This window comes from Gigantopelta aegis, chromosome 2 (assembly GCF_016097555.1).
Source record: "Gigantopelta aegis isolate Gae_Host chromosome 2, Gae_host_genome, whole genome shotgun sequence".
NCBI lineage: Eukaryota > Metazoa > Mollusca > Gastropoda > Neomphalida > Peltospiridae > Gigantopelta > Gigantopelta aegis.
In genome coordinates this window covers 25,589,411-25,616,043 of record NC_054700.1, presented here as the reverse complement: position 1 = coordinate 25,616,043, position 26,633 = coordinate 25,589,411, and the positions used below count along the sequence as shown (strand labels likewise).

The following is a 26,633-nucleotide window of genomic DNA, read 5'->3' as shown; positions in this document are numbered from 1 at the left end:
CCCAAGAAACCTCGCTATCTACTCTAGATACTCCTCTCCTCCCCCCCCCCCCCCCGCCCTCCTACCTATGCCTCTGCACTCACGCCTGGACTAAAACTATGTTTTACTGATCCAGAATTGGTCATATTGGTCGATCGGGAGGCAACTTGTTATATATCCACCATCCACAGAATAAATTGTATATACACATGTATATGAATTGTTTTATTATTTCAATGATAATGCGGATTACAAATCATTCTAAAATGATTTGAAACTATTTCGGTATAGTATACTGCACTGTCTACAAAGAATAAACTTTGTTCGTTTTGTTTTGTTTAACGACAACACGAGAGCACATTCATTTCTTAATCATCGGCTATGGGTGTCAAACATTTGGTAATTTGACATATAGTCTTAGTAACAAGACAAACGGCAGAGCACATACCACAGCCTTTGACATACCAGTCGTGGTGCACTGGGTGAAACAAGAAATAGCCCAATTTGTCCACTGATCCTAGACAGACTTCGCATCACGCGAGCGCTTTACCACTATACCTCACCTGGAGAATAAATACATGGGTATAACAAAGTATATATGTTACTAGAGTTCCTCGAAATTTAATAAATAAGTCCACGATTCCACGGGAAAAATTCACCTCAAGATGAAATGAGCGACTAAAGGTATATTACTCTGGTCATTCTAACAGCTTGTCGTCTATTACAGTTATGTCCCTTTATTTGAAAACAACTTCTTTTTTATGGAGTAGAAGTAAATACAGACGCGCGCGTGGGGCGAGGAAGGGAGGGGGTGAGGGGCCTTCCAGCTGAAACAAATTATCTTTTTTCACAGTATATTTTCCGGTGGAGTATGACTCGTTCAGGAAACGATTTCCTTTATTGAACAGGTCAGAATGGTCTTCATTATTACAATCAAAACATTGACGCAAAAATTGTACAACTTTATTTCGAGAAAACAAAATTCACTACATTTCATTTCCATGTACTGTTGTACACTGGAGTGTTATTCTTACCGTGATGTCTTATATTTACCATAGCTACTCGATTACAAACTGGCAAATAGTTTGGAGTTTTTTCCAAGATCGATAACTGACTAGGATACAACTGAAAACCTAGCTAGTAGTTGATGCCCGGATTCTGTTATGTGAGACATATATGAAAATAAAAATGACAACAGTTATGAATATTGATACACAACAAGCTGTTTTAAATACACCGACTTCTGTTGTTGTTGGTAGGCTGGTTTTTGCCTGAATTAAACGAAAATGCCCGAATCTGAATAACAACATTTATTTATATTAGCATTATTACCAAACAGCTATATAGGGTTGCAAACGAATCATTACGCATTGTTGCATGGATTACAACTTATGTTGAGGGTAGAATGGTGGAAATACATGGTAAAAAGGTCTCAGTTTAGCACAATTGTCCCGAATTAATCTATAATTTGTGCCCGAATTTGATGTATTGCTCTAGTACTAGGGGGCAGTTGCCCCCGTCCCCCGGTCTCGTGCGGGATTTTTGTAGTTTTTTTGTTTCTTTCTTGGGGTTTTTCCCAGATGCATGGTTAATCCAGGTACTGTTCAAGATCTGGTTACTGGTGTTCGAGAGCCGAGCAGTGATCACATATGTATGCTGCATAAATAATGTAATATTTATCTTACCTCGGGTAATGGCTGTTAACGAAATGACCACATGGAAGTGCACTAGGTCAGACAAACCAAGGGCAGACCCAGGAAATATTTTAGAGAGGGAACCAAGGGCAAAAGGGCACATAGACCAACTACTGCAAAGTTTACTTCAATTAACGTTGGCCATTCGTTAAATTAAAATTGTAAACAAATTATTCCAAAAAGGGTCAATTCGAAATTTGTTTAGGTTGAGATAGGTCCCTGGCCCCTCCCTTTGACCAGCCTTTGCAAACAACTTTATTTGTAAAGGAACTGTCCCACTCTTGTAGCCATTCAGTTTCCGTCAATACAGCCTTTCAAATTATTTAAATTACAATATATAATCATATTTCGTTATCTCGAACCTCTGTAATCTCGACATCCCTCGATATTGAGAAATCATTGGTCCATGGTATAATTTTCGGAAACAACGATTATGCTGGTCTCTAACCACCGATAGCTCGAATAGTTCATTTCTGTTCATGCAACATCGATATAACGATGTTTGACTGTATTTACATTTTGCAGTTTACGATATAAATATCAAAGCAAGTTTGATTATCTAAATTTTTATTGTAGCTCACTGTGGATTTCTTTTCTACAATATATTATTATTATTATTACTAATATTATTATTATCATTTTTTATCAATGTCCAACTGCTGGATAGTTCTTGAATACAAGTGATGCCAATGTTTAATTATATTTTTATACATGGTAGGTGTGTTAAATAATTTGCCTTCACCAGTCCTAAGACCGATGTAACAGGGTCGTACGTAGCGCTGGTACAATGTACACCTCTGAATAAATATGTAAAAAAATGCCATTGTAGGTAAAACTAGCAATTTATCTTCTGGAGAAGACCCCCTCCCCCATTACTATTCCTCGATTCGTTTTGTACTGCCATCCCTCGTTTTAGGCGGTTTGGCCCGGTATATATGTATGTATTATGACTAAACTAACTAAATGGTGATCTATATGCATGGTGAAAATCTACAACTTTCCATCACCCATAATTGAAACTGATTTTCCCAAATCAAAGATCAATGTGATCAAACAAAAGTATCAAGCTTTAAAGTTTAGAATTTGAATCCAGCATTGTAAAACTGAGTCCAGATTTGTAAATATCATAAGCAAAGGCACGCATACATATTATAACAATGTTTGGGGGTTTTAATGTTATTTCTGCCATTTGAAATAAATTCTGAGAAAATGTAGGTGTTGTTTTTCTACTTTGCATCCATGCCTTCTAATTAGGTTTTTGTGTGAATCAAATTCCATAGAATGTTTTAACATTGTCTGTGCTGGTGTATCAAACCACACAGTATTTCTTTTTAAAACGCATTTGTCCAGTTTCAAAGAAGCAGGCTGGTATCCAAATATAAGCGGACTTGTATCACAATCGGATTTAACATGCCCTCTTCTTTGTGACGTCATTACACTTGGAGTCCTGTGATGTGTGAAGTCTTTTGATTGGTTTATTCGTCATAATCAAAACCTTCATTAACATCACCCTCGCCTTCTTCCAGCAAACCTCGTGGAATATATTCTGAAATGAGATTTGTATTAACCACCATTAACAACAATAATATGCTCTCAGTTTCAAAAGAAATGTAATTGAAGATACATTACACTTACAGTTACAACAGAATGAAAATCATATCGTTATTTCTGCTTTTAGTTCTAATTATTTCAATTATATAAATTTTTACACTACCATTTTAACAGAAAGTCTAAATTTTGAATCATACTGACTGTAATTTCAGTTTTAATTAAAACCACACGTTAATTAATTTTTCTAGGCTTACCATGAAAATAGGATAACATATATAAATCAAAATGTACATGATCCCCATTTTAGTTTAAATTATAAAAGGTAGTTGCCGTTATTTGGGGAAAAAAATAAATTTAAATCGAACTGTAGAATTTTAGTTTGGTTTATAAAAGTTAGTTATTTGGTTTATCTTTACATTACAGTGGTACAACACAATCAAGTAAGCAGTGACAGATCCAGAAAATCCATTTAGAGGGGCCCGCCCCTATGCCATGAGGCGGAATGCCAATGGAACTTTGAGGGAGGTTTGGAGGGGATCGCAAAAAATTTAAATTATAACTGTCACAAAATTTAGGGGGCCCGGGCCCCTGCCCCCCCCCCCCTAAATCTGCCTCTGTAAGTCTTTTGCAAATAGTTTGTTTTACCCTTAGCTTATCATTATAGCGGTACAACACAAATACAACTGTAGTCAACAGACGTTTTATTTTTAAAGAGACTGTCCTGAGTTTGCTGTCATTGTAACATCTTTCTGACCATCAGAACCTTGTGCATGACTGAACGTAACATTCTTGAACATTTTGTTCAGTATCGCGATTCGCTATGCAAGTTTCTGAGATCGCTACACAATTGTAAAACATTAAACAGTTGTTGTTGATCAATTTTCAATTGACTAGACTTGTTTGGAATATCAGCACCTGTATATTCACTTTGTTTCTGATTGACTTAATGTTTGTAGCCCAAACGAAAAGGGTATTAAACAAGCTTCCATTTCATATCATGTTCATGTCCCGAGTGAAATAATGTTCAGTTGTCACGAGCATTAGTGAGTGACAATGAAAATTATTTCACGATCAATCTTAATTTATCGATCTTAATTTATATCACTCAACTCGTTTGGTTGACGTTCCTGTAAGGTTGTAGTGCGCCAATCGATGACGTCACGAAGTGTTACGTCCCACTTGGCGTTCTAGTGGGGCGTATCACTTTGACAATGATATGTACCAAGATATTTTTAACCACATGGGTATTAATGGACTTTATATGTCCAAATAATTGTGTACATACAATATAAATATACAATATAAATATACAATATAAATATGTAATATAAATATATCATATAATATAAATATATAATATAAATATATAATGAAGCCTGGATTACTAAAAACATGACGATCAGAAATACATTTCAATATACAGACACTGATGTCCTAGACCAAAGACACTGATGTCCTAAACCAGACACTGATGTCCTAAACCAAAGACACTGGTATCCTAAACCAGACACTGATGTCCTACACCAAAGACACTGATGTTCTATAGACACTGATGTCCTAAACCAAAGACACTGATGTAACACTGCTGTCCTAAACCAAAGACACTGATGTCCTAAACCAGACACTGATGTCCTAAACCAAGGACACTGGCATCCTAAACCAGACACTGATGTCCTAAACCAAAGACACTGATGTCCTAAACCAAAGACGCTGATGTCCTATAGACACTGATGTTCTAAACCAAAGACACCGATGTCCTAAACCAGACACTGATGTCCTAAACCAAAGACACTGGTATCCTAAACCAGACACTGATGTCCTAAACCAAAGACACTGATGTCCTATAGACACTGATGTCCTAAACCAAAGACACAGATGTCCTAAACCAGACACTGATGTCCTAAACCAAGGACACTGGTATGTTAAACCAGACACTGATGTCCTAAACCAAAGACACTGAAAAGAAAAAGAAATGTTTTATTTAACGACGCACTCAACACATTTTAGTTACGGTTATATTGCGTCAGACATATGGTTAAGGACCACACAGATATTGAAGGAGGAAACCCGCTGTCGCCACTTCATGGGCTACTCTTTTCGATTGGCAGCAAAGGATCTTTTATATGCACCATCCCATAGACAGGATAGCACATACCACAGCCTTTAATGTACCAGTCGTGGTGCACTGGCTGGAGCGAGAACCAAAGACACTGATATGACACTGATGTCCTAAACCAAAGACACTGACGTCCTAAACCAAAAACACTGACATCCTAAACCAAAAACACTGGTGTCCTAAATCAAAGACACTGGTGTCCTAAACCAAAGATACTGATGTGACACTGATGTCCTAAACCAAAGACACTGATATCCTAAACCAAAGACGCTGACGTCCTAAACTAAAGACACTGGCATCCTAAACCAAAGACATCGATATCCTAAACCAAAGACACTGATATTCTAAACCAAAGATCGGAAAAATCTTGGGGGCTTTCTCGTTCCAACCAGTGAACCACAACTGGTCAAAGACATGTACTATGTGTTTGTCTATCTGTGGGAATGTACATAATATTATAAAAGATCCCTTTTTGCATTAATAAACATGTAGAGGGATTTCCTCTGATGACTACGAGTCAGAATTACCAAATGTTTGACATCCAATAGCCGATGATTTTAATTAATCAATGTGCTCCGGTGATGTCATTAACAACAACAAAATCTTAACAGTGGCAGTAAACCGTGGCGAGTAGTTTTAACGTACCGTTACAGCGATACACGAGGTCGGACCAGATGACCATCTCCTGGGAGAAGCAGAAGACTCCCAGTCTCCCCCCGCGTAACGTCGAGTCGTACACGTTCCCCGAGTCGGCCACCAGCTCCGTCTCCTCAAACAGCAGCACTCTGTCAAAATAACACCACCAAACAGAACGTGAATTATATACTGAACGTGATCATTGTTTCTGTCCATGCAAGAATGGCGTAACGCGTTAGCGCAAAGCCTTTCATACAAAAAAAAGTGCGTAAAGCGGTTCTGTGCTTCATACTTTTTATGCCACTAAGGATACTGCAAATGATATGAAACTAAAGCTATGAGGTTAAAGAACGTTAACATAGCCGTGACATACAAATTTAACTGATGATCCTCACTTTCTTCACTTACAATAGCATGAGTCAAGTTCTAGTTTAATGCTATCGATATATAATTAAGATGTTACGCCCATTATTATGTGTTTGCTATATGTTTGTGTTTGTATTCAATAGATAGAAAAGATTCAATTAAAACAAAGACTCTAACAGATTCAATATTAATGACTACAATGAGACTTGTTTTGTGACTAGTACAGAACAAAAGAAATAAAGCCCGATTCCCATAAAATCGGTAAAGCACGGCAGATCGTTGCAGATTGTCGTGGATAACACACATAATTCATGTTCTAGTTCAACCAACCAATAGAACGGTGCCAGAAAGCCGTGCTAGAAAAACACGTCCCCTAGACGGTAATGCGCCCTTTTCATTGGTTAATTGTACCTCGTCGTTTAGGAAGTAGACGGCTGTTGCTATCTGTTCATTACGTCATTTCATAATCAAAGGTAATACGTGACGTCACGTAATATGTAACACAGCATGCATGCATATATACATGTACACATATATTATTATAAACCTCGCTCCAACGATTGGTTTTCTTGAGACTCGTGTATAAAACACCTCGTGAAAGAAACTATTATTCCCTTACAATTGTAAACTGTGTTTACTTTCGAGATTTGTTGCAGAAGAAAAAAAACTTGTAAGTCTGTGGTACATTTCATTGGAAGCAGGTTTACGGGAATGAATTACCTGATGAGTCCAATGGCGGGCCTGTGAATCAGCTCCCACCTGTAAGCCGTTTTTTCTTTCCATCCAACATTTCGAGGATCTTTCCACAACAGTTTTACCTAGAATCAGATTCAACATATTTTATGCTTTATTTCGTTTCCTCTTTAAAATAAAGTGATAGTATAGCACCCGCCTGATTCACTTATATGCTCAATCGCATGTCTCCCATTTCTCTTACTGATGTGTTGAAATATATCATGCGCCAATAGCTCGTATCTTCTGGTGCCTATGTTATGACAGTGTGGTGACACCAAGAGGTCACAGGCCCTTTCACTCTTAAGATTATATGCATTAGCTCCCAACATCCACTCAAACACACACAATTAAAAGGTAAATTAATATTCAAGTAAACTTGAACGCAACGCCAATGCCCCTCCCTCCTGTTGCTGGAAGCTTCCAGTGCTATGTTATGATGATTTTTCAAACATAGACATCAAAGATTATGCACTGGCCACCACCTCCAATCTATCACTTCAGTTGCTGGCATTTTTCAAGACTTAGGAGCGGGACGTAGCCCTGTGGTAAAACATTCGCTTGGTGCGCAGTTGGTGTGGGATCGATCCCCGTCGGTGGGCCCATTAATAGGCTATTTTTCGTCCCAGCCAGTGCAACACTACTGGTATACCAAAGACAGTGGTATGTGCTATCCTGTTTGTGGGATGGTGCATATAAAAGATCCCTTGCTAATTTTCAAGACTTATATTGATTTCCCACACAAAGCAGGGGCAGAGTGGGACGGTAGCGGGGAACACTGGGGCATTCTGAATATTATGCATTCACATTCATTCATTCATTGAGAGAGAGAGAGAGAGAGAGAGAGAGAGAGAGAGAGAGAGAGACAGACAGACAGACAGAGAGACAGACAGAGAGATCATAGGTGAATTAATATATAATTTTCACCCCATACCAGCGCCCCCTTCCCTCCACCCTTCTCCATTGCTGACCATTTCCAGTGCCTACATGACGTTGTGTTCTTGTACCTGGTCTTTCGTGTCTCCTGTGTGCCAGAGAGAGTTGCGGAGGATCTCCCCGGGTCCGGAGACTGACTTGACGAGCTTGAGTTGTATGCCGGGCTCGGCCACGGAGCGGAATGGGGTGGGGTGCCAGTACGTCTGGGTGCTCTTCTTCCACATGACCACGTAGAAGCTCGCACTGTCTTGGTAGCTGAAGATGAAGCCGGCGTAGTCGTCGTCCACTTCCGTGTTCACGAAGAACGTTCCGCTGAAGTCGACGCCGCTGAACGCGTTGAAACCTAATTAACATAGAGGAGTGATAAACAAGGTTTATTATACATGATACATGTTCAATCTTAAACACTATAGCAATATTAATACTAGTGTATCTGACATATAATAGCTAGCGTATCTGGAGTAATCAAAGTATGTGATGGTTTTTTTTAGATCACATACTTTGAGAATTTGACAACTTTCCAAATCAGATGTAAATTAGTCTATTAGTTTATTTACATTTAAGTAAATGTACTACGTCGACAGTCGTCAAACAAAAACATCTCAATAACAACTTTACATTGAAAGTTGTCCAACGTTTTGAAAACAAGAAAAGACTCTCATGCATAAGTTTATTTTAATGTCAGAGTATCCGATGTCGTTCCCATTCAAAACGACACCACTTCACATATATCCATACGTCATTTGAATATCGATTGTTGGTTGACTGGAATTATATAGTTGTGTAAACAGTTTACAAAAATATGTTGTATTAAGTTTGAGATTATATAATAAATAGATTACCCTCGTGTGTTTCATTTTCGTCAATATCACATATTAGGAATACAAATAATGTATTATACTCGCCAGAGACACGCAGAATACAGTTTTTATTACTAATGCATGTATATGATATTGACGATACCAAAACACACTCTACCAAACTAACCTCTACCAAACTAACCTCTGTATATCACAATAGCAGAAGTCTTTTTGACTGCGGAGTAAAAATTTAATTTTTTTTAATAAGGAGTACTCTATGTTAAAAAAATGTTTTTTAAATGTATAGATATCAAAATGTTTGACAAACTTTAAAAGATTCTACCACATAAACGTTTTGTTAACAAATATATATTTTTTCGACGACTTCCGAGTATTACAAAAAGTAAATGAATGCATTAAATGTGTATTGTTGATGCGAGCACGACACATGACTACTTCATCTTTCCTGCATCGCCTGTAGGAGGACTGCCACTCTCCGAGGACTGGCTTGACATAATGAAGCTTGTTTGCAACTGTACCGTTCCAGTCATCATGCCAGGTCAAAAAGATATAATGGTTAATATGATACATACAATCACTGTTGGGGACACCAACACTGGCAACTTCAAAGCAAACTTGGTAACAAAATCGGCATTTTATTGCCAACATGGCTGGGTACTCAACAAAATATAGCATCCTTATTGGCAAAAGATAAAACGACACACTTTGTTATCAATGTGATCATCCCAACCAAGGGAAGTTCTAGCTTCATGTAATTTATCGCTTGCAAACGCAAATGTGATTCTGTAAATATAATATATTTTGATGTACATGAATTCTTAATCTGTACCAGGGCTTTAATGATTTGTTTGTTTGTTTGCTTAGTTTTGTTTATGTTTTGTTTAACGACACCAGCAGAGCACATTGATTAATTAATGGTATATTGGTAATTTTGACACGTAGTCATGAAAGGAAACCTAATGCAGCAAGGGATCTTTTATATGCCCCTGACCAGTTGTGCACTGGTTGGAACGAGAAAAAACCCAATTACTTGAATGGATCCACCGAGATGGTTCTATCCTGTGACGCAAGCACTTCAAACGAGCATTCAGCCAACTGAGCTAACACACACAACAAACCCCCCCCCCCCCCCCCCCCCCCCCCCCCCCCCCTCAGATTTTAACGATCGCCAAACTTTCAGCAGTAAATATGGATGCCGAATCAGGTAATCTCTAATGGAAATTGTTATCTGTGCAATATTTGTTCAGGTACCCAAGATGAAACAATTGTTGGTGGTTTGCTACATCAAGGTTAATTACCCTGCCCTTGTTTACTGCCATGATCACTTGAGGATTGATCACAAATACGTGAACACAGACCAAGCAATAGCTATAATGAAATACTCAAGATCTAACAATACAAGGGAAGTAACTCGAACTTACTGACGGCAACACCAGGATCGCTGTTCATTGTTTGAACTATTTCTGCTCCCTGCAAAATATAACATTATATTTATTATAATTTTTATTGTAACACAGACTGGTAGGTACTTGGTTCACATTCCGGTACCGGCTCCCTCCAATGAATTTTAATTTTAATGGCTTTCTGGCAGGGTGTACAAGGAACTACACCGATGTATCTCAGACTAAATATTAACCCCTGTTCTATATTAACCTCTCTCCTACAGCGCTTGTGTAACTTGCAAGTAGTAAGCGTATTCGCGAGTCTACGTCTTCAATGAATCTATATACTATAGTTCGTCCCATCCTAACACAAAAATGTGGGTTTTTTAATGATAATTTCAGTTTGCTTTTAGGTAGGAAGAAATGTAAAAGCGTTTTGAAAATATAATTTGTTTTTACGATTTTCTTGTGCAATTTACCCCCCTAAAAAATCGGTTCAGAAATAAATAACTTGTAAATTTCAAAGTATTAAAAAGGTGATCCCTGTTGGAAGGAATTTAATACCCCATAGCTTGTGTAGTAACTGGGATCCACGTACAACTGTAGACATTATATTAGAGATATTTTAGCGACCAGTGGTTAGTGTACCTGGTTGAGGACGATCCACTTGTACATATTATATGAGATATTTTAGTGACCAGTGGTCAGTGTACCTGGTTGAGGATGATCCACTTGTACATATTATATAAGATATTTTAGTGACCAGTGGTCAGTGTACCTGGTTGAGGACGATCCACTTGTACATATTATATGAGATATTTTAGTGACCAGTGGTCAGTGTACCTGGTTGAGGACGATCTAGTTGTACATAGTATATGATATATTTTAGTGACCAGTGGTCAGTGTACCTGGTTGAGGATGATCCAGTTGGGGTCAATCTGCGAGTCTCCCTCTGGGTCGAGGATCACAGTCTGATACGCCCTGAAGTCTGTAGCGTAGATCTCGCCGTTGTCCGGACACACGTCAAACATGTCCGGGTGTCCGTCACCATCCTGGTCATTCTCACACACGTCTCCCTTACCGTTTCCTGGACACAGTAAAACATGCACATTACTGAACAACTAACACATATCCCTTACCGTTTCCTGGACACCTTAAAACATACACATTGCTTAACAACTAACTTATATCCGTCATCATTTCCTGGACACAGTAAAACATGCACATTACTTTTAAAACAACTAATACATATCCCTTACCGTTTCCTGGACACAGTAAGTATATACATGTACATTAGTTAACAAACACATTTCCCGTACCATTTCCTGGACACTGCGAAACATGTGCATTAGTTAACTAACATATCCCCAATGCCATTTCCTGGACACAGTGAAACATGTACGTTAAAGTCCGATAAATTGCTCTCTTACCTTTATTTTTTGTTAGATTTAACCCACGTTTTGTCCAGACAGAAATCTTGAATAAAGCACTACAATGACACCGATTCCTTGAACTAGATGATAACTATGTCACCTATATCGACTTCACTGAGATTGCATAGGGCAAAAAGCATGTAATTTTGTGCCAGCTGCCATTTTGCCTTTTCATGGTATACTCTCCAAGAGGGGTGAAAGGATATGACTTAATCTAACAACATTATAACGTGTTACGATACAAAAGCAAACGTGATAACGTCATAGTTTTTTGTTTTTAAGTGGGCTTTTTTTTTAAAGACACCACTAGAGCACATTGATTTCATATTAATTATGTCTTATACTTCGGAGGCTTTCAACCCCTTGAAGAGCATTCCATTAAAAAAAAGTAAAATGGCAGACGGCAGAAAACTGAATGTATTTTGCCCTATGTGATCTCAACGAAGTCGATATTGGTGACATCGTTACAGTCTCATATGTGGAATCTGTGTCACTGTAAGGTGTCTTTTACAACTTGTGTATGGACAAAATTGGGAGTTAAAATCTAAAGGTAATTAAAGGTAGGAGAGTAATTTATCGTAGTTGTTAACAGTTTGGTTAGGGTTTTAGTTAACTAACATATCATGTTCCAATTGTCCATGTATTATTCTCCGCTAGCCATACTTCTTTCACGATTGATTGCTTATGTACATATATATTGTTTGTACAAATGAGCAAATGCTTACGGTAATACAGAACTGAATATTTTTATTGACATTTCCGGGACACAGTGAAACATGTACATTAGTTAAAGGGACATTCCCGAGTTTGCTGCAATTTTTAAGATGTTATCGAATAACAGAGACTTTCTAACGACTGTAATTACATATCAAATATATTTTTCTGCATAAAATATTAGTGGCTGTATATTAAACGTGTTTCTGATCGTTCTAATATTTGTACTAGGTTAAATTTCATTTTATTTCCTAAAAATGAGTTTTTCGTACGTACGAAATTATTTGAAGACAAAATCCAGTTTGGGCTTCTTACAAATATTAAGACGACTAGAACACACATTGAATATACAGACACTGATATTCTAAACAAGAAAATATATTTAATATGTAAGTTTAATCGTAGAAATATTTTATTAGTTGGAAACATCTTACAATGCAGCAAACTCGGGAATGTCCCTTTAACTAACAAAACGCATCTCCCTAGATAGGGTGAACTGCATGTAGGAAGTAACACCACTGAAGTGATGGCAAAACAACTACTTTCTAACTAAAAAAAATTAACTTCTGGTTGGAAATATTTCATAATTAATACGAACTACTGCTCAAGCAAGAGACTGCAATTCAAATATTGAAAAATTAATTCTTACTATTCTCGATAGCTAAAATGTTGTGATTCGAATTATTGTGGTCTTGTCAATTAAGAGACCGTAATTAAACTAATTTAAAATGAATACTGTTATAATCAAGAAAAAGACTGTAACTGGACTGGTTTTAAACTAACTGTTCTGATCAATTCGGACATTGTAATTAAACTATTTTAAAATGAATACTGTGATATTGAACATGGTGTAAAACTAACTGTTCTGGTCGAGCTGGTCAGGGTTGGCGACAAGCGGACAGTTATCGGAGGCATCGGGGATCCCGTCGTTGTCGTCGTCATCGTCACAGGCGTCACCTGGGTGGAGAAAAACAACAAGAACATTAGTGATAGTTTCATGTCAAATATTCAAGTATTTGTTTGTATATTGTCCTCTAACTTTGTAATTAAAATAAGCAACATAACATACATTTTAAAAAATAAAAATAAAACCAGAAAACTTTGTGTGCCTCAGTTACGAATAAATAAGATGTGGAGATATTTAATGTGCTATTTAAGTTAGATGCATTACGAACTTGACAAGATGAAGTGCTACCTATAAATATAAAGCTATGGATATATCTCTGTCGTGTTTGAACATTTAGATTAATTTGGACTTTTGACAAAATCAACTTGTTCAAAATGCAAAATATAACAATAAAAATGACACCAGCTACCGTCCAATCAGCCTCACGACATTGAAGAGAATGATCAACCAACGCCTCCAACGGTATCGAAGATGTACTTCAGAAGATGAAACACGTGTTTGCTACCTGGATAGATCTACAAAAGGCTTTCGACAAAGTCTGGACTGATGACCTCATTCTCAAGTTACAGAGATGTGGAATAACTGGAAACATGCTCTTATCAATCAAGTAATACCTTCATAACCGTAGAGCAAGGGTCATAGTTGACAGAACAGAGAGCAAAGTACTTTTGCGACATGGTGTTCTACAGGGAAGAGTCATATCACACACCTTCTTCCTGATCTTCACTAAAGGAACACTAGCTGCTCTCTATGCTGATGACTTGGTTATATGGTACAAGGACGAATATGCTAATACTGCAACCTACAGAATGCAGATAGCGACAGACAAGCGGGAATTATTAAAACTGGCAAATCCTCACTGAAGAGTGAAGAAGAAGCAACATACCTTGGTGTCACCTTTCACAAGAAACAAACTTGGAAACCACACATCCAAAAAGCAGAAAAAATCTAGACACAAGCTAGCCATTATGCAGAAACTAGCAGGGACCAGCTGCGGAGCAAATGAGAGGAACCTCAAGAGAGTATATGAAGGAACCAGAAAACTCCAGACAAGGTTCAAAATCAAGCTTTGCGTATCATAACAGGAACTAGAAAGATGGCTGTTTCAATAATCCAACCTGTTAAAGATATGAAAAAACTTGCTGCAATACAGCCACTTAGTGAGAGGAAAGAAGCCAAGATCATGGTCCAGGCAAAGAAATTCAAGTACTTGCTCAACCATCCCATGGAACAGAGGATGGAGGGTCTGACAAAGAACCGTCTCAAGCGCAGCAGTTTCATCCACCAAAGTCGAAGACTTATCAGAGAGCATAAAGCCAACAGTCTAACAGAGACTCTTCCATTTAGTCCAGCAGATCTCCTACAACCATGGAATTTTGAACAAGCTAATCTACAGATCAGAATATCTGTCCTACAAGTAACCTCAGGAGACACTCTTTGTCTATGGCCATGATCAATGAGAAGTACCCAGAAGAATCCTGGATTCATGCATACACGGATAGCTCATCAACAAATGCTGTAACCAATGGAGGTGCAGGCATGTTTGTTAAGTTCCCCTCAGGAACCATCTCCAAAGCAGACATCCGAACTGGTACCTACAGTTCCAACTATAATACAGAATCCCAAGTTCTAATGCAGACCACTACCATTATTAAGGACTCCAAAGATGAATGTCATCAAGTCATATTTCTGTCAGATGCTTGTTAGAAGCGTTAGAAGGGGACAAACTTCCTCGTCTAATGAAAGGCATCCAAGAACTTGCAAAGGAAAGACGACTAGCCCTACAGTGGATTCCAGCCCACTGTGGGATCCCAGGAAATGAGGAAGCAGACAGGCTAGCCAGGCTAGGAGCAAAACAAATGCAACTAAACAACAGAGTTAGCTTCTCCGAAAAGAAAACCCTGATCATGTCAGCCAGTAAGCCTAGGACAGTGAGTAATGATTATTATCTTTTCAGCCGAGTGGATCAAGTAACACTGTTAAAACTCCGTACAGGCTACAACAGACTAAATGCTCACATGTTCAAAATGTTCAAGCTAGTACCTTCACCAACTTGCAGCTCTGGACTCGAATAGCAAATAATGAAGCATATCCTACAGCAGTGCCCAACCTATCGAGATTTGAGACAATCTGAGTGGACTATTGAAACAGCCATACAAACCAAACTCTATGGTGACAGAGGAGAACTGGAAAAAACAGCTCATTTCATTTTACAGACTGGACTACTGGTGTAGCTTGTGAAAGAAACAAATATATATATACATGTATATATAGTTTACTTTTTAAGTTATGTTTATCAGGAGTTTGTTTACACCTGTTAATATGATCACTAACCTAATCCATCTTTATCGGTATCTATCTGATCAGAGTTCGGTGTCCTCACGCAGTTGTCTCGGTTATTCTGGATTCCATCTTTGTCTCTGAAAAATGTTAGTTGGTTTAATAATAAAGAACCCCACACATTATACTGACCTATTTTTTTGCTCATTAGTCATTACGGCTATGAGACAGGCATGTACTAATGATGGTATCCTTTTTATTATTATAAGACTACAAGGTGAGCCTTCTGTGTCAGGGATGTAGTTCTGTGACAGCGCTCGCCTGAGGTACAGTGGAACACGGGATCGATCGCCCTCTGAGTTTTCCTGTCCTATTCACTCGACTGGTCATTGGCGTAGCCATGATTTCCACAAACACTGTATTTTAGTCTGAAGTGGCAGTACTCTTTGTGTCGGTCAAGATCATATATTGTCCAGTAAAGAATCTTATCTCCTCAGGCGTGGCTGTCCTCCTATAGATGAGGAACTAGAGATTCGTGGAATCTACCACGGTGACAAATATAAACGGTGGTGGGGGACGTATGATTTGAGGGCCATGGATTATTAAAACACATTATATAAACATAGAGTAATATTGTAAATAACAAAAATGTATTTCATATATAGAATATCAGGTTACTACATTTTGAAATCGTGATTATTTAGCGAGGTTTAGATAACGGTATAACCGGCGAGCTTCAGCTAGCCTGTTACACTGTTATCGAACCGAGCGAAGTAACGACGATATCAAAACGTAGTAACCTGATGTTTTTTTTATCATGCCACCCCTTTCAAATTATATTTGTAATATGTTTCAATCAAAAACGGTATAGAATCTATTAGTTTTATCGTGTAGAAACTACTATCGGAAGTCGGATAACAGCAGGTGCCTGAAAGCATTTTGGAAATGGCATAACCAGCCAAAACGTTATGTTTCCAAATAAATAAAAAAAATACTTTGATTATATTTCAAAGTCTGCTGTGTCACAACATTACAATGTTTGTACCTTTTTCTGAGAAAATAACACAATTTTATGTGTGACCTGAAGAAGATCTGCATCAATGGCTGTGACGTCAGACGCTGTTTCAATGTAAACATTCTTTGCAGGAAGCTACTTGCTTTATTGTTTCAAACTGTTTAATTCAAAACGCTGGCTTGTTCTGATGGTAGCCAATAATACAGAATTGAAAAATAAAGAGGTAATTTGATGTTAAGGGAAGTGTAAATGCTATATTTATTTATGCAGTTCAACAATTATTGCTGTAAATGGATGTTCGAAATATTAGGAAACAACCCACCTGAAAATTGAGCAAACATCCGTCATGCGCACAATTTATTTCCTAGTGACCTGATAACACACAGCAACGCCAAGATTATCATGCTAGCAACGGAGGTGTTATCAGGCAGTGACATAATAACACTCTAATTATCATGTAGGGGTTATCAGGTCACAGGAAGCATGGTTGCATGATAAATAATATTAGATGTTAAAAAATGCTATATTGTACGTAAACAAATAATATATAACATTTAATTGTAAACTGACTAAGTGAGACCATAACTGTCATGATCAAAACAAATTCATGTAATGGACTTCACGGGAAGTCAGATAAATGGCAAATATTAAATATTAGAACTTAAGATATTGAAAACTATACCACAACATAAAACAAGTTAAATAATAACATATCCGTGGATTTCGTGATACAGTGAAAAGTAAATGTAGGTCAAACTTACTCATCAGCATTTGTGTCGCATACATCTCCAATCAGGTCGTTGTCGGAGTCAAACTGTAGACAGAAAAATGTTCAAAAACGATTGAAATGTTCGACAAATGTTTGAGAAAGTCACTAACCCTCACAGAAGTTTGGCTACTACCCAATCTATATACTACTCAAAAGAATTTAAGGGTCAGACGATATTTTCGACATTATTTTCTGAATGTCAATTATATTAGCTAGACCATAATGTCACGCATGGTATTGTTCCATTTTGACGAAAGTGGGTCTAAGCAACCCATAAATGAATTAAAATCCACTGTCATTGACACAGTCGACTAGTTCTAATGGCGAAAACATGCTTACATTTGCACGTAAATTAGGGCGAAAGCGAAAGGTCTGCTAAGTGCCCATAACTTGCTTTTTCACAAAGCGCTTCATTTGCACGCTTTGCACGTGTATTCCATGTTCCCAATGCTGAATTTCTGTATAATTGGAGCTTGCGTTCGTGTACGGTGCACACTCCAAATTCGACAATGGTACGACTTCAACTGACTATCGAAGATCGAGGAAGGGCTATTGCTTGGCTTCAGGATGGCAATACGCAAAGAAATGTTGCTCTGAGACCTGGTGTCAGTCAGAGTGTCGTTGGCCGACTGTGGCAACGGTACCAAGCAACGAATTCTGTTCGAAATCGTCCACGTTCGGGAAGACCCCGAAGCACTACAAATAGAGAGGACCGCTACATCACCAATATGGCTCTACGTCAACGCACAACCACTGCACGCCGATTACGTGACAATCTGCGGACTGCGACTGGAACTCGAGTGTCTGATCAAACCATACGCAATCGTCTGAGAGCCAATAATCTACGCTGCCGTCGCCAGGCTGTTCGACCACCACTCCTACCACGTCACAGAACGGCCAGACGTCACTGGTGCACGCTTCATCTGCGGTGGCAACGTGTTCAGTGGGGTCGAGTGATGTTCACTGATGAGTCCAGGTTTAGTCTCCAGTTCAACGACGGTCGGGTTCGTGTCTACAGACGTCCTGGGGAGCGCTTTGCTGACGTTAACGTTAGACAACGTCACAGGTTCGGTGGTGGCAGCGTCATGGTGTGGGGCGGCATCTCTATCCTCCACAGGACCCCCCTCTATGTGGCGGACGGCAATCTGAATGGAATCCGCTATCTGAATGAGATTATCCGGCCGTTGGTTCTCCCAGGCCTTCAGCAGATTGGCGGCGGGGCAGTTCTGCAGGATGACAATGCCAGACCCCACCGCGCCAGGGTGGTAACGGACTTTCTCAGACAACAAGGTATCGCCAGGATGGATTGGCCAGCATATTCGCCTGACTTGGCCCCAATAGAGACGGCTGGGACGAATTAGGCAGGAGAGTTCGGGATAACCATGCCCCTCCGGCCAACCTTCATGATCTGGGTCAACTTCTTATGGCAGAGTGGCAGGCCATTCCCCAAGAGTTCTTCAGACGTCTGATCAACAGCATGAGGCAACGATGTGTCGAGTGTATTCGCGCCAGGGGTGGATTTACACACTATTAAACGAATGTTCTAATGTGTAAAATCTATGTTTGACAACCTTCAACTTTGACAGCATGTCATGTGACTTTCTTGTATACAGTGACGTTTATTTGTGGTTTTTTGTAAATATGGAACAATAAATAAAAAAATTGGTGTAGTTTACATCATCAATCTAATACACTCTGAAACTTATTTGGTTATACATTTTTGACCCTTAAATTCTTTTGAGTAGTATATTATAGTAAAACAGTTGATATTTTCTACTAGACCAGACCAGACATTCACTAGCCAGGACCGAGGGCAAGTGGATTTGTCAAACTCTGCGACTGTATAACACTGACGCGTTTCACACTAGCAACTGTGTACTAACAAATTCCACTGACACTAGGTGTTAAGCAGTGTAAGCTATGTTTGGTCATGACAGCTTCTTTTAATCATAGGGCCTGTTTATGTCTTACATGCGGCGTGTAACTACATACATTTATAACACCTGCCTGTAAGAAAAAGACGCGTCGTAAATTCGGCCCAGTATTGTGTATTTGGTTGTCCTGATGTTTCTTGTATTTCATACGAAACAAAAAAGGTATGCACCTCTAAAACTAGGGTCAGCTGTTTTATTTAATTGTTGTTTGTAATACCCAGTATTATTACACACCAGTGTAAGATATTTCTCATGGCGTGACGTGAGCGTGACGTAGATCACTTGCCGACCCAATTCGTAGAAAAATAACGTGTAATAGGTCTCGACATCTGCTTACTTCTGCGTTGCGACTTGTTTCCAGTTGGTTTGTAATAAATAAAATACTAAACTAACTTGCCTGTCATACCATTTTGATGAAACTCGTCAACAGTGTTGATATCTGACTCGCTTTCGCTCTTCACTCATTTCATAAAAATGGTATAACAGGCAAGTTCGTTTAGTATTCTATATATAGGTAGCGCAACAATAATATAATACAGATTGTGTTTTAAAACTTAAGGCCTTTGTGAACGATGTTTTTATATGAAACTATCAATTATGGTTAATATATATTTCTATATCTACAATTCAAGTCATGTGACGTCTCCCACAAATTAACTTACTGTGTGGACTTAACACTCAATCTGAAACGTTTGATTAGTCCAAACCCAACTGAAACTTCTTAATGGTTAAACTGAAACTCTTCGTTAGTTCAAACTGAACCATACTTATGTTGTAGTAGTTAATCTGTTTTAATCTGTCTTGTTCCGTACGGACTCAGAAGTGGAAATGGATACATACTAAATACATTGATCTGTTTTAGGACCAAACCACACCGAAGCTGGGTCCGAGTCTGGCGAGTGTGGCAAAAGCGCCATGACTGGGGTGGGGTTTTTGGTTGTGGGTTTGTTTTGTTGTTGTTGTTTGTTTTGTTTGTTTGTTTGGGGTTTTTTTTTTGGGGGGGATGGGGGTTTTTTCTGTGATTTTTTTTTTTGGGGGGGGGGGCGGGGGGTTTACGTCTGGGTCTGTAACTGTTACGTGTTAACATATATTAATTGCATTCATATCTTTAGATAAATTTTCTTCTATATATAAACACTGCCAGTAATATTGAAATTCCACATTAATTAATATACACCTCCCTTGTTTATTAAAAAAATGTAAACGTAATGTTCGATCATTGTGTATCTGCCAGTCTGTCAGTGTGAAAATATACCGCATGTTCTGTCACCTGCTGCCACATCAGCAGTTGGCGCCAGCACAGACGCGGGGTCTTTTGTCACATTCGATTCAGTGCGTTTCGTTTTTGATTGATACCACACTGGTACAATATGCCTGTGCGTACGTGTATGTCTGGGTGGGTGCAGTGGGCTCGCGGCCTAAGACACTAATTCCAGTAACTAGTTAAGTTATATTAGTAGATAATTAATTAATTTGTAAAGACCAACTAATGTGAAATTAAAACATTCCAAAATAACTATCTATTACTTTGTGATAACTGCTCCAGAGACTCAGAGTGAAGTTTCTGAACTATTCTATCAAAACTCTTGGAGAAGATTTAAATTTTCAGTGTTAAATTTCCAGACAACGGACAACCAATCATGTTTACCTGGTTGGTTAAAAAAAAAAGTTTTTGTTTAACGACACCACTAGATTTATTAATCATTGGCTATTAGATGTCAAACATTTGGTAATTTTGACATAGTCTTAGAGAGGAAACCCGATACAATATTTTTCCATTTGTAGCAAGGTATCTTTTATATGCACCACCCCACAGACAGGGAAGCACATTACCTGGTTGGCGTTCTTCTTGTAAGGGCAGTTGTCGCAGGCGTCGCCCACGCCGTCCCCGTCCACGTCCGTTTGGTCGGCGTTCTTCACGCGCACACAGTTGTCGTGTTCGTTCAGGACTCCTAATAAAACAGTGCGCAATTACAAATAATTAGCGTCAATGGTAACTGATTTGTTATAAGGACATTTTAAATGGCACCAAACTATTGTTTGACACTTGGCACAAATGTAATCTAAACAAGTAAACTGTTACAACAATAAAAACAAAATCATATCTCTACATAAAGTGGAGTCAATGGGATGTTTTGTCAAGGTCGTGGCTGCTCTCATTAAGCACTGTCATATAATCATATGGTTTGCTTACAGGTGAACTAACTCCGTAGAATAACATGTACACATATACACGTGATAACATTTACCTGGCTTTTGTGGTAAAAGCACAAAAATTGGTATGATATGTATAATATGTTGTAAATGATAAGAGATTTAGAGTCAAGCTGAAAGTTTCCGTAAACGTTGCGCACGGTATTGCTATCACTTTTAAACGGTGCGGTTTGAATTCCGTGTTTTGCTTTTTGCAGTCGCCATTATTGTACAATTTAATGTTTGTAATTAGCAGAGGGCCTCGTAAGTTGGACAACTTGTGCCCAATCATTTTGTGTGTGTGTGTGTGTGTGTGTGTGTGTGTGTGTGTGTGTGTGTGTGTGTGTATATATATATATATATATATACATTTGTATATGCAATAAAATATGTTTTCAATCAATTTAATAATCAGTGTACATCGACATAATCCATGATGCCTAATCCGTAACAATCACTAATCAAATTGGTTGAGTCGGGTCAGCTATAAATAGGTCGAGTAGGTTCCATATTCAGTTGTAAATAGTTCGAGTAGGTTCCATATTCAGTTGTAAATAGGTCGAGTAGGTTCCATATTCAACTGTAAATAGGTCGTGTAGGTTCCATATTCAGCTGTAAATAGGTCGAGTAGGTTCCATATTCAGCTGTTAATAGGTCGAGTAGGTTCCATATTCAGTTGTAAATAGGTCGAGTAGGTTTCATATTCAACTGTAAATAGTTCGAGTAGGTTCCATATTCAGTTGTAAATAACTCGAGTAGTTTTCATATTCAACTGTAAATAGGTCGAGTTGTAAATAGGTAGAGTAGGTTCCATATTCAGCTGTAAATAGGTCGAGTAGGTTTCATATTCAACTGTAAATAGTTCGAGTACGTTCCATATTCAGTTGTAAATAGGTCGAGTAGGTTTCATATTCAACTGTAAATAGGTCGAGTAGGTTCCATATTCAGTTGTAAATAGGTCGAGTAGGTGCCATATTCAGTTGTAAATAGGTCGAGTAGGTTCCATATTCAGTTGTAAATAGGTCGAGTAGGTGCCATATTCAGTTGTAAATAGGTCGAGTAGGTTCCATATTCAGCTGTAAATTGATTGAATCTATTCCATATTCCATTTACACATACTACGTACGCGTGTGCGTATCCGATCACTTAATGCATTGTGGATTACGTATACACACGTACGAGTTATGTACTTGTAATTTGCGCCTAACACGCTCTAGTTTGATTATCTTACCATCGTTGTCCATGTCAGGGTCGCAGTTATCTCCCAGCCCGTCCGTGTCCGTGTCCGTCTGGTCTGGGTTGGGCACGGTGGGACAGTTGTCACATGCGTCTCCCGTCCTATCCGGGTCTCGCTCCGAGTCCAACTGGTCTGGGTTCGGAACCAGCGGACAGTTGTCCTGCAAACATACAAACACAACATCAGTATCCATCTAGGCATCGGGCGGGGGGGGGGGGGGGGGGAATTGGCAGGGAGGACAGGGCTATTGCTTCCCAGCTCTGAATATTACACATTACCCCCTCACGCCGTCACCACAATTAAAAGGCTAATTAATATATATATATATATATGGCTCGCCCGACACTATGATTGTATTATTTATTTTACGTCTGCGAATCCAGCGGAAAGACACATTGAAACCCCACCCCATCCCCTGCATGATTTTATATTGGCTGAATAAAGTACTTTTCTAAAACAAAATATATATATATTATATTTTCAAGATAGATCTTCTTTGGCAATTTAGTAGGTAAACTGTCATGCCACTCCGTCTTCAACATTGTAATGGTTAGAAACTGTGCCCTAAACACCCCCCTGAAACCCCACCCCAACCCATGCACGACTTTGAAGATGGTTGAATAAAGTACTTTTTTTTAAATATTTTTTCTGTGTGTCCATTTAGTCTGTAAACTGTCATTCCACTCCGCCTTAACAATGCCATGTTCAGAAACTGACTGAGGTAGTAACTACTGTGTTCTTACAGGATTGTTGATGATACCGTCGTTGTCCATGTCATCATCACAGGCGTTGCCCAGCCCATCGCCGTCGGCGTCCTCCTGACCGCTGTTAGGCGTCTCCCTACAGTTGTCCTGCAATAATAATAATCAATTACCTGGTGAGAATCATACCATCGTACTGGATCACGCAAGTTCAGTCAAACCATCACCTAGCTAGCCCTATTCTGGTTTATATTTAAAGAAAATAGGACTAGAGCTCGCTTAGTAATAAAAACTGTAAATTTCGAAATTTCCGATGAAATCGTTAAGTGACAGACTTTAGTTTTTAAATACGACAGCGTATTTTTCATTATTAGAATTGGTGATGGTTTTGCTTAGATTTTATTGTTTTGATTATCAATTTCCGTACAATAAAAGTGTTTCTGGTCAACCTGGTGTTGCTTTTACCACAAAATGTTGGGGGGGGGGGGGGGGGGGGGGGGGGGGGTAAATGTTTTTAAAAACACACGTACCTCTTAGAAGTAACGGTTATGCAGACAAGCTCTAGTCTACTTTTAAGGGTATTTCCCCGTTTCTCTTTAGTTCACTTTATCAGGGGCATAGCGTGATCTGGACCTGGGGGGTTCGAATATGAACCAAGTGGACCCTTTTTCTATTTTGTTTTTGCACCACCAGAAACTCCATATGTATAAAACTGTATGTTTTAGTTCTGAAAGTGGACCATGTGTTTCGGGGGGGGGGGGGGGGGGGGGGGGGGGGTTCGTTCGAACCCCGACCACTCCCCATCCAATCTACGCCCCTGTCTATTGTAACTTGGTCCAAATGTTTTACAGGGCCCTGTTCTACGAAGCGATCTTAGCCCTAAGATTACTGTAAACGCATAGCTACCCTATGCACTTGAGTTGATCTTAGCCCTAAGATTACCGTAAGCGCATAGCTACCCTATGCACTTGAGTTGATCTTAGCCCTAAGATTACCGTAAGCGCATAGCTACCCTATGCACTTGAGTTGATCTTAGCCCTAAGATTACCGTAAGCGCATAGCTACCCTATGCACTTGAGTTGATCTTAGGGCTAAGATTACCGTAAGCGCATAGCTACCCTATGCACTTGAGTTGATCTCACTCACACATACTCTCTCTTTCTCTCTCCCCCTCCCTCACTTTTTCTCTCATACACGAACATCTGTTGTAGGGCATAACTTCTGTAATTATTGAAAGTGCTGATTTTATTTATGAAAATGACAATGTAAAACTTAGCAAGAAGTGTCGTTTGTATAGTTCAAATACCATATTCACAAAAATAGATGATAAATACATGTTGTTTTAATTTTCGATTATTTTAAAGTATGATTTTTCTAATAACCTTGATCACAATAATCGATAATAAATACATTTGTTACTATTTTTCTTTGACTATTTCAGCCGTTTACAATATACAGGATAATAAACGAGTTTCCAGTTATTATCAAATTTATGTCCCGAGTGAAATAATGTTCAGTTGTCACAAGCTTTAGCGAGTGACAATTGAAAATTATTTCACTCGGGACATAAAATTGATAATAACTGGTACCGAGTTTGTTATTCTATTTATTACCCGAGCTATGTTTTCTCTAAAAGCCTTTATTTTCGACACACATGCACGTACATGTATAGAAACAATACAAACCACTTTACGCATTGTTCTGAGTATTGCTATAACTTTGTAATTTAATTACATTCATAGATAAGTTATAAAAACCAAAGTTCTCTTTATTCTGGTACAAAATCTTTAATGAATTGCATGATTAAAATGACATTTTGTTATAAATTTAACACCAAAAACAGATAGCCGTAAACGCAAACTCTTTAAACATAACGTCATTGTGTTTGCTTGCTAGTATTGTTCGTTAGACCAATGTAACAGTATGCTAATTTCTCAGTGATAAATTATGATTTTTATTTTCCCCGTTATTAGTGCCTGCTGATACTTTTAATCATTCTTTACTATTTTTATTTAATTGTTACCCTACAAAAGAAGGATTTTAAAAATAAGTCTATAGACTCATTGAGTTGTCCCTCTCCACGGAAATCTTTAGTAAAAGGCGAAAGATTTATTCTGTGAAGTGAGACCAGAGTTAAAAATAATCATCCCCAACAGTATGCTAATTTTCTCAGTGATAAATTATGATTTTTATTTTGCCCCGTTATTAATGCCTCCTGCTACTTTTAATCATTGTTTACTATTTTTATTTAATTGTTACCCTACACAAGTAGGATTTTAAAAATAAGTCTATAGACTCATTGAGTTGTCCCTCTCCACGGAAATCTTTAGTAAAAGGCGAAAGATTTATTCTGTGAAGCGAGACCAGAGTTAAAATAATCATCCGTTGTTGTGAACCTATCAAATGTGTGATACGTTACGGCTGTGGTGTTCCATAACATCATTTTGCTAAGTCATTAATTTATCAATTAACAGAACGTCATACGACAAAGGCCACATATAGGCGTCATATTTTGCTATATTTTGTTCTCTATTGTATCGTTGATACTAATATAGTAATGCGTATATGTCAAATGTAGTGACAAAACCATTCGCTGATAAAATAACTTGAATAAGGTTATCGACACGTCAACATCCTGTGCTCTTTGTTTTGTGTGCGCGGTATGTATTGTATGCCAGTAATGCGACCGAGTCACCATTGTTGACATTAAGACCGTAAGACATTAAGACCTTTAAATCTGGTCGGTGTTGGGTTCGCATCCCAATACCATATATATATATATATATATATATATATATATATATATATATATATATATATATATATTAACAGGTACCGGTATATATACCAGTTATATCTCACCACACAGCCGAGTTTGAGAGTGGACGTGAAGATTTTTACTTTAATGGTCTACTGTGGCCAATTATTTAATTCAGCAAGACAATTGTAAGTCGTAACATTGCTGTACTATAGTATTTTATATATGCTCATGTTTTATTACAGGTTTTAATACGTATTTGTTGATATATTAGCTTTTAGCTGTGTTTAGCTGTGTATTTTGTCGTGGCTCCGTTCAGGTCCGCAAGATTTCTTTGTATGGTTAGACGGCCTTTTGTCCTTTTTACCTAATTTCTTTGTTAGGATATACTATTCTATTGGGAGTGGGAACTATTTTCGCGTGCCCCTATCCAACATGGTTCAGGCACGTCCACCATGGATCCGCGTTCTGACTTCGTC

At 38.4% G+C, this 26,633-nt stretch overlaps 1 protein-coding gene and 2 non-coding genes across 3 annotated transcripts in view; all 3 read right to left on the bottom strand.

Annotated features, from left to right (window-relative positions):
* Nucleotides 1-926: 926 nt before the first annotated feature.
* The window catches only part of LOC121383155 (cartilage oligomeric matrix protein-like), a 67,653-nt gene continuing 41,946 nt past the window's right edge, over nt 927-26,633 (bottom strand). The window contains exons 13-24 of the mRNA XM_041512986.1: nt 23,439-23,546; nt 22,690-22,855; nt 21,099-21,217; nt 17,324-17,376; nt 15,602-15,687; nt 13,222-13,317; nt 11,122-11,300; nt 10,253-10,301; nt 8,082-8,353; nt 7,063-7,160; nt 5,986-6,125; nt 927-3,219 (exon numbers count right to left, since the gene is read on the bottom strand). Of these exons, the coding sequence (XP_041368920.1) occupies nt 3,149-3,219; nt 5,986-6,125; nt 7,063-7,160; nt 8,082-8,353; nt 10,253-10,301; nt 11,122-11,300; nt 13,222-13,317; nt 15,602-15,687; nt 17,324-17,376; nt 21,099-21,217; nt 22,690-22,855; nt 23,439-23,546 (1,437 nt within the window). The 3' untranslated portion in view covers nt 927-3,148. The remainder of the gene's footprint in view (nt 3,220-5,985; nt 6,126-7,062; nt 7,161-8,081; nt 8,354-10,252; nt 10,302-11,121; nt 11,301-13,221; nt 13,318-15,601; nt 15,688-17,323; nt 17,377-21,098; nt 21,218-22,689; nt 22,856-23,438; nt 23,547-26,633) is intronic.
* LOC121389130 lies at nt 25,418-25,532 on the bottom strand. The gene has a single exon (XR_005960044.1). It is a non-coding gene; the product is annotated as a U5 spliceosomal RNA (small nuclear RNA).
* LOC121389137 lies at nt 25,654-25,768 on the bottom strand. Its single transcript, XR_005960045.1, has one exon. It is a non-coding gene; the product is annotated as a U5 spliceosomal RNA (small nuclear RNA).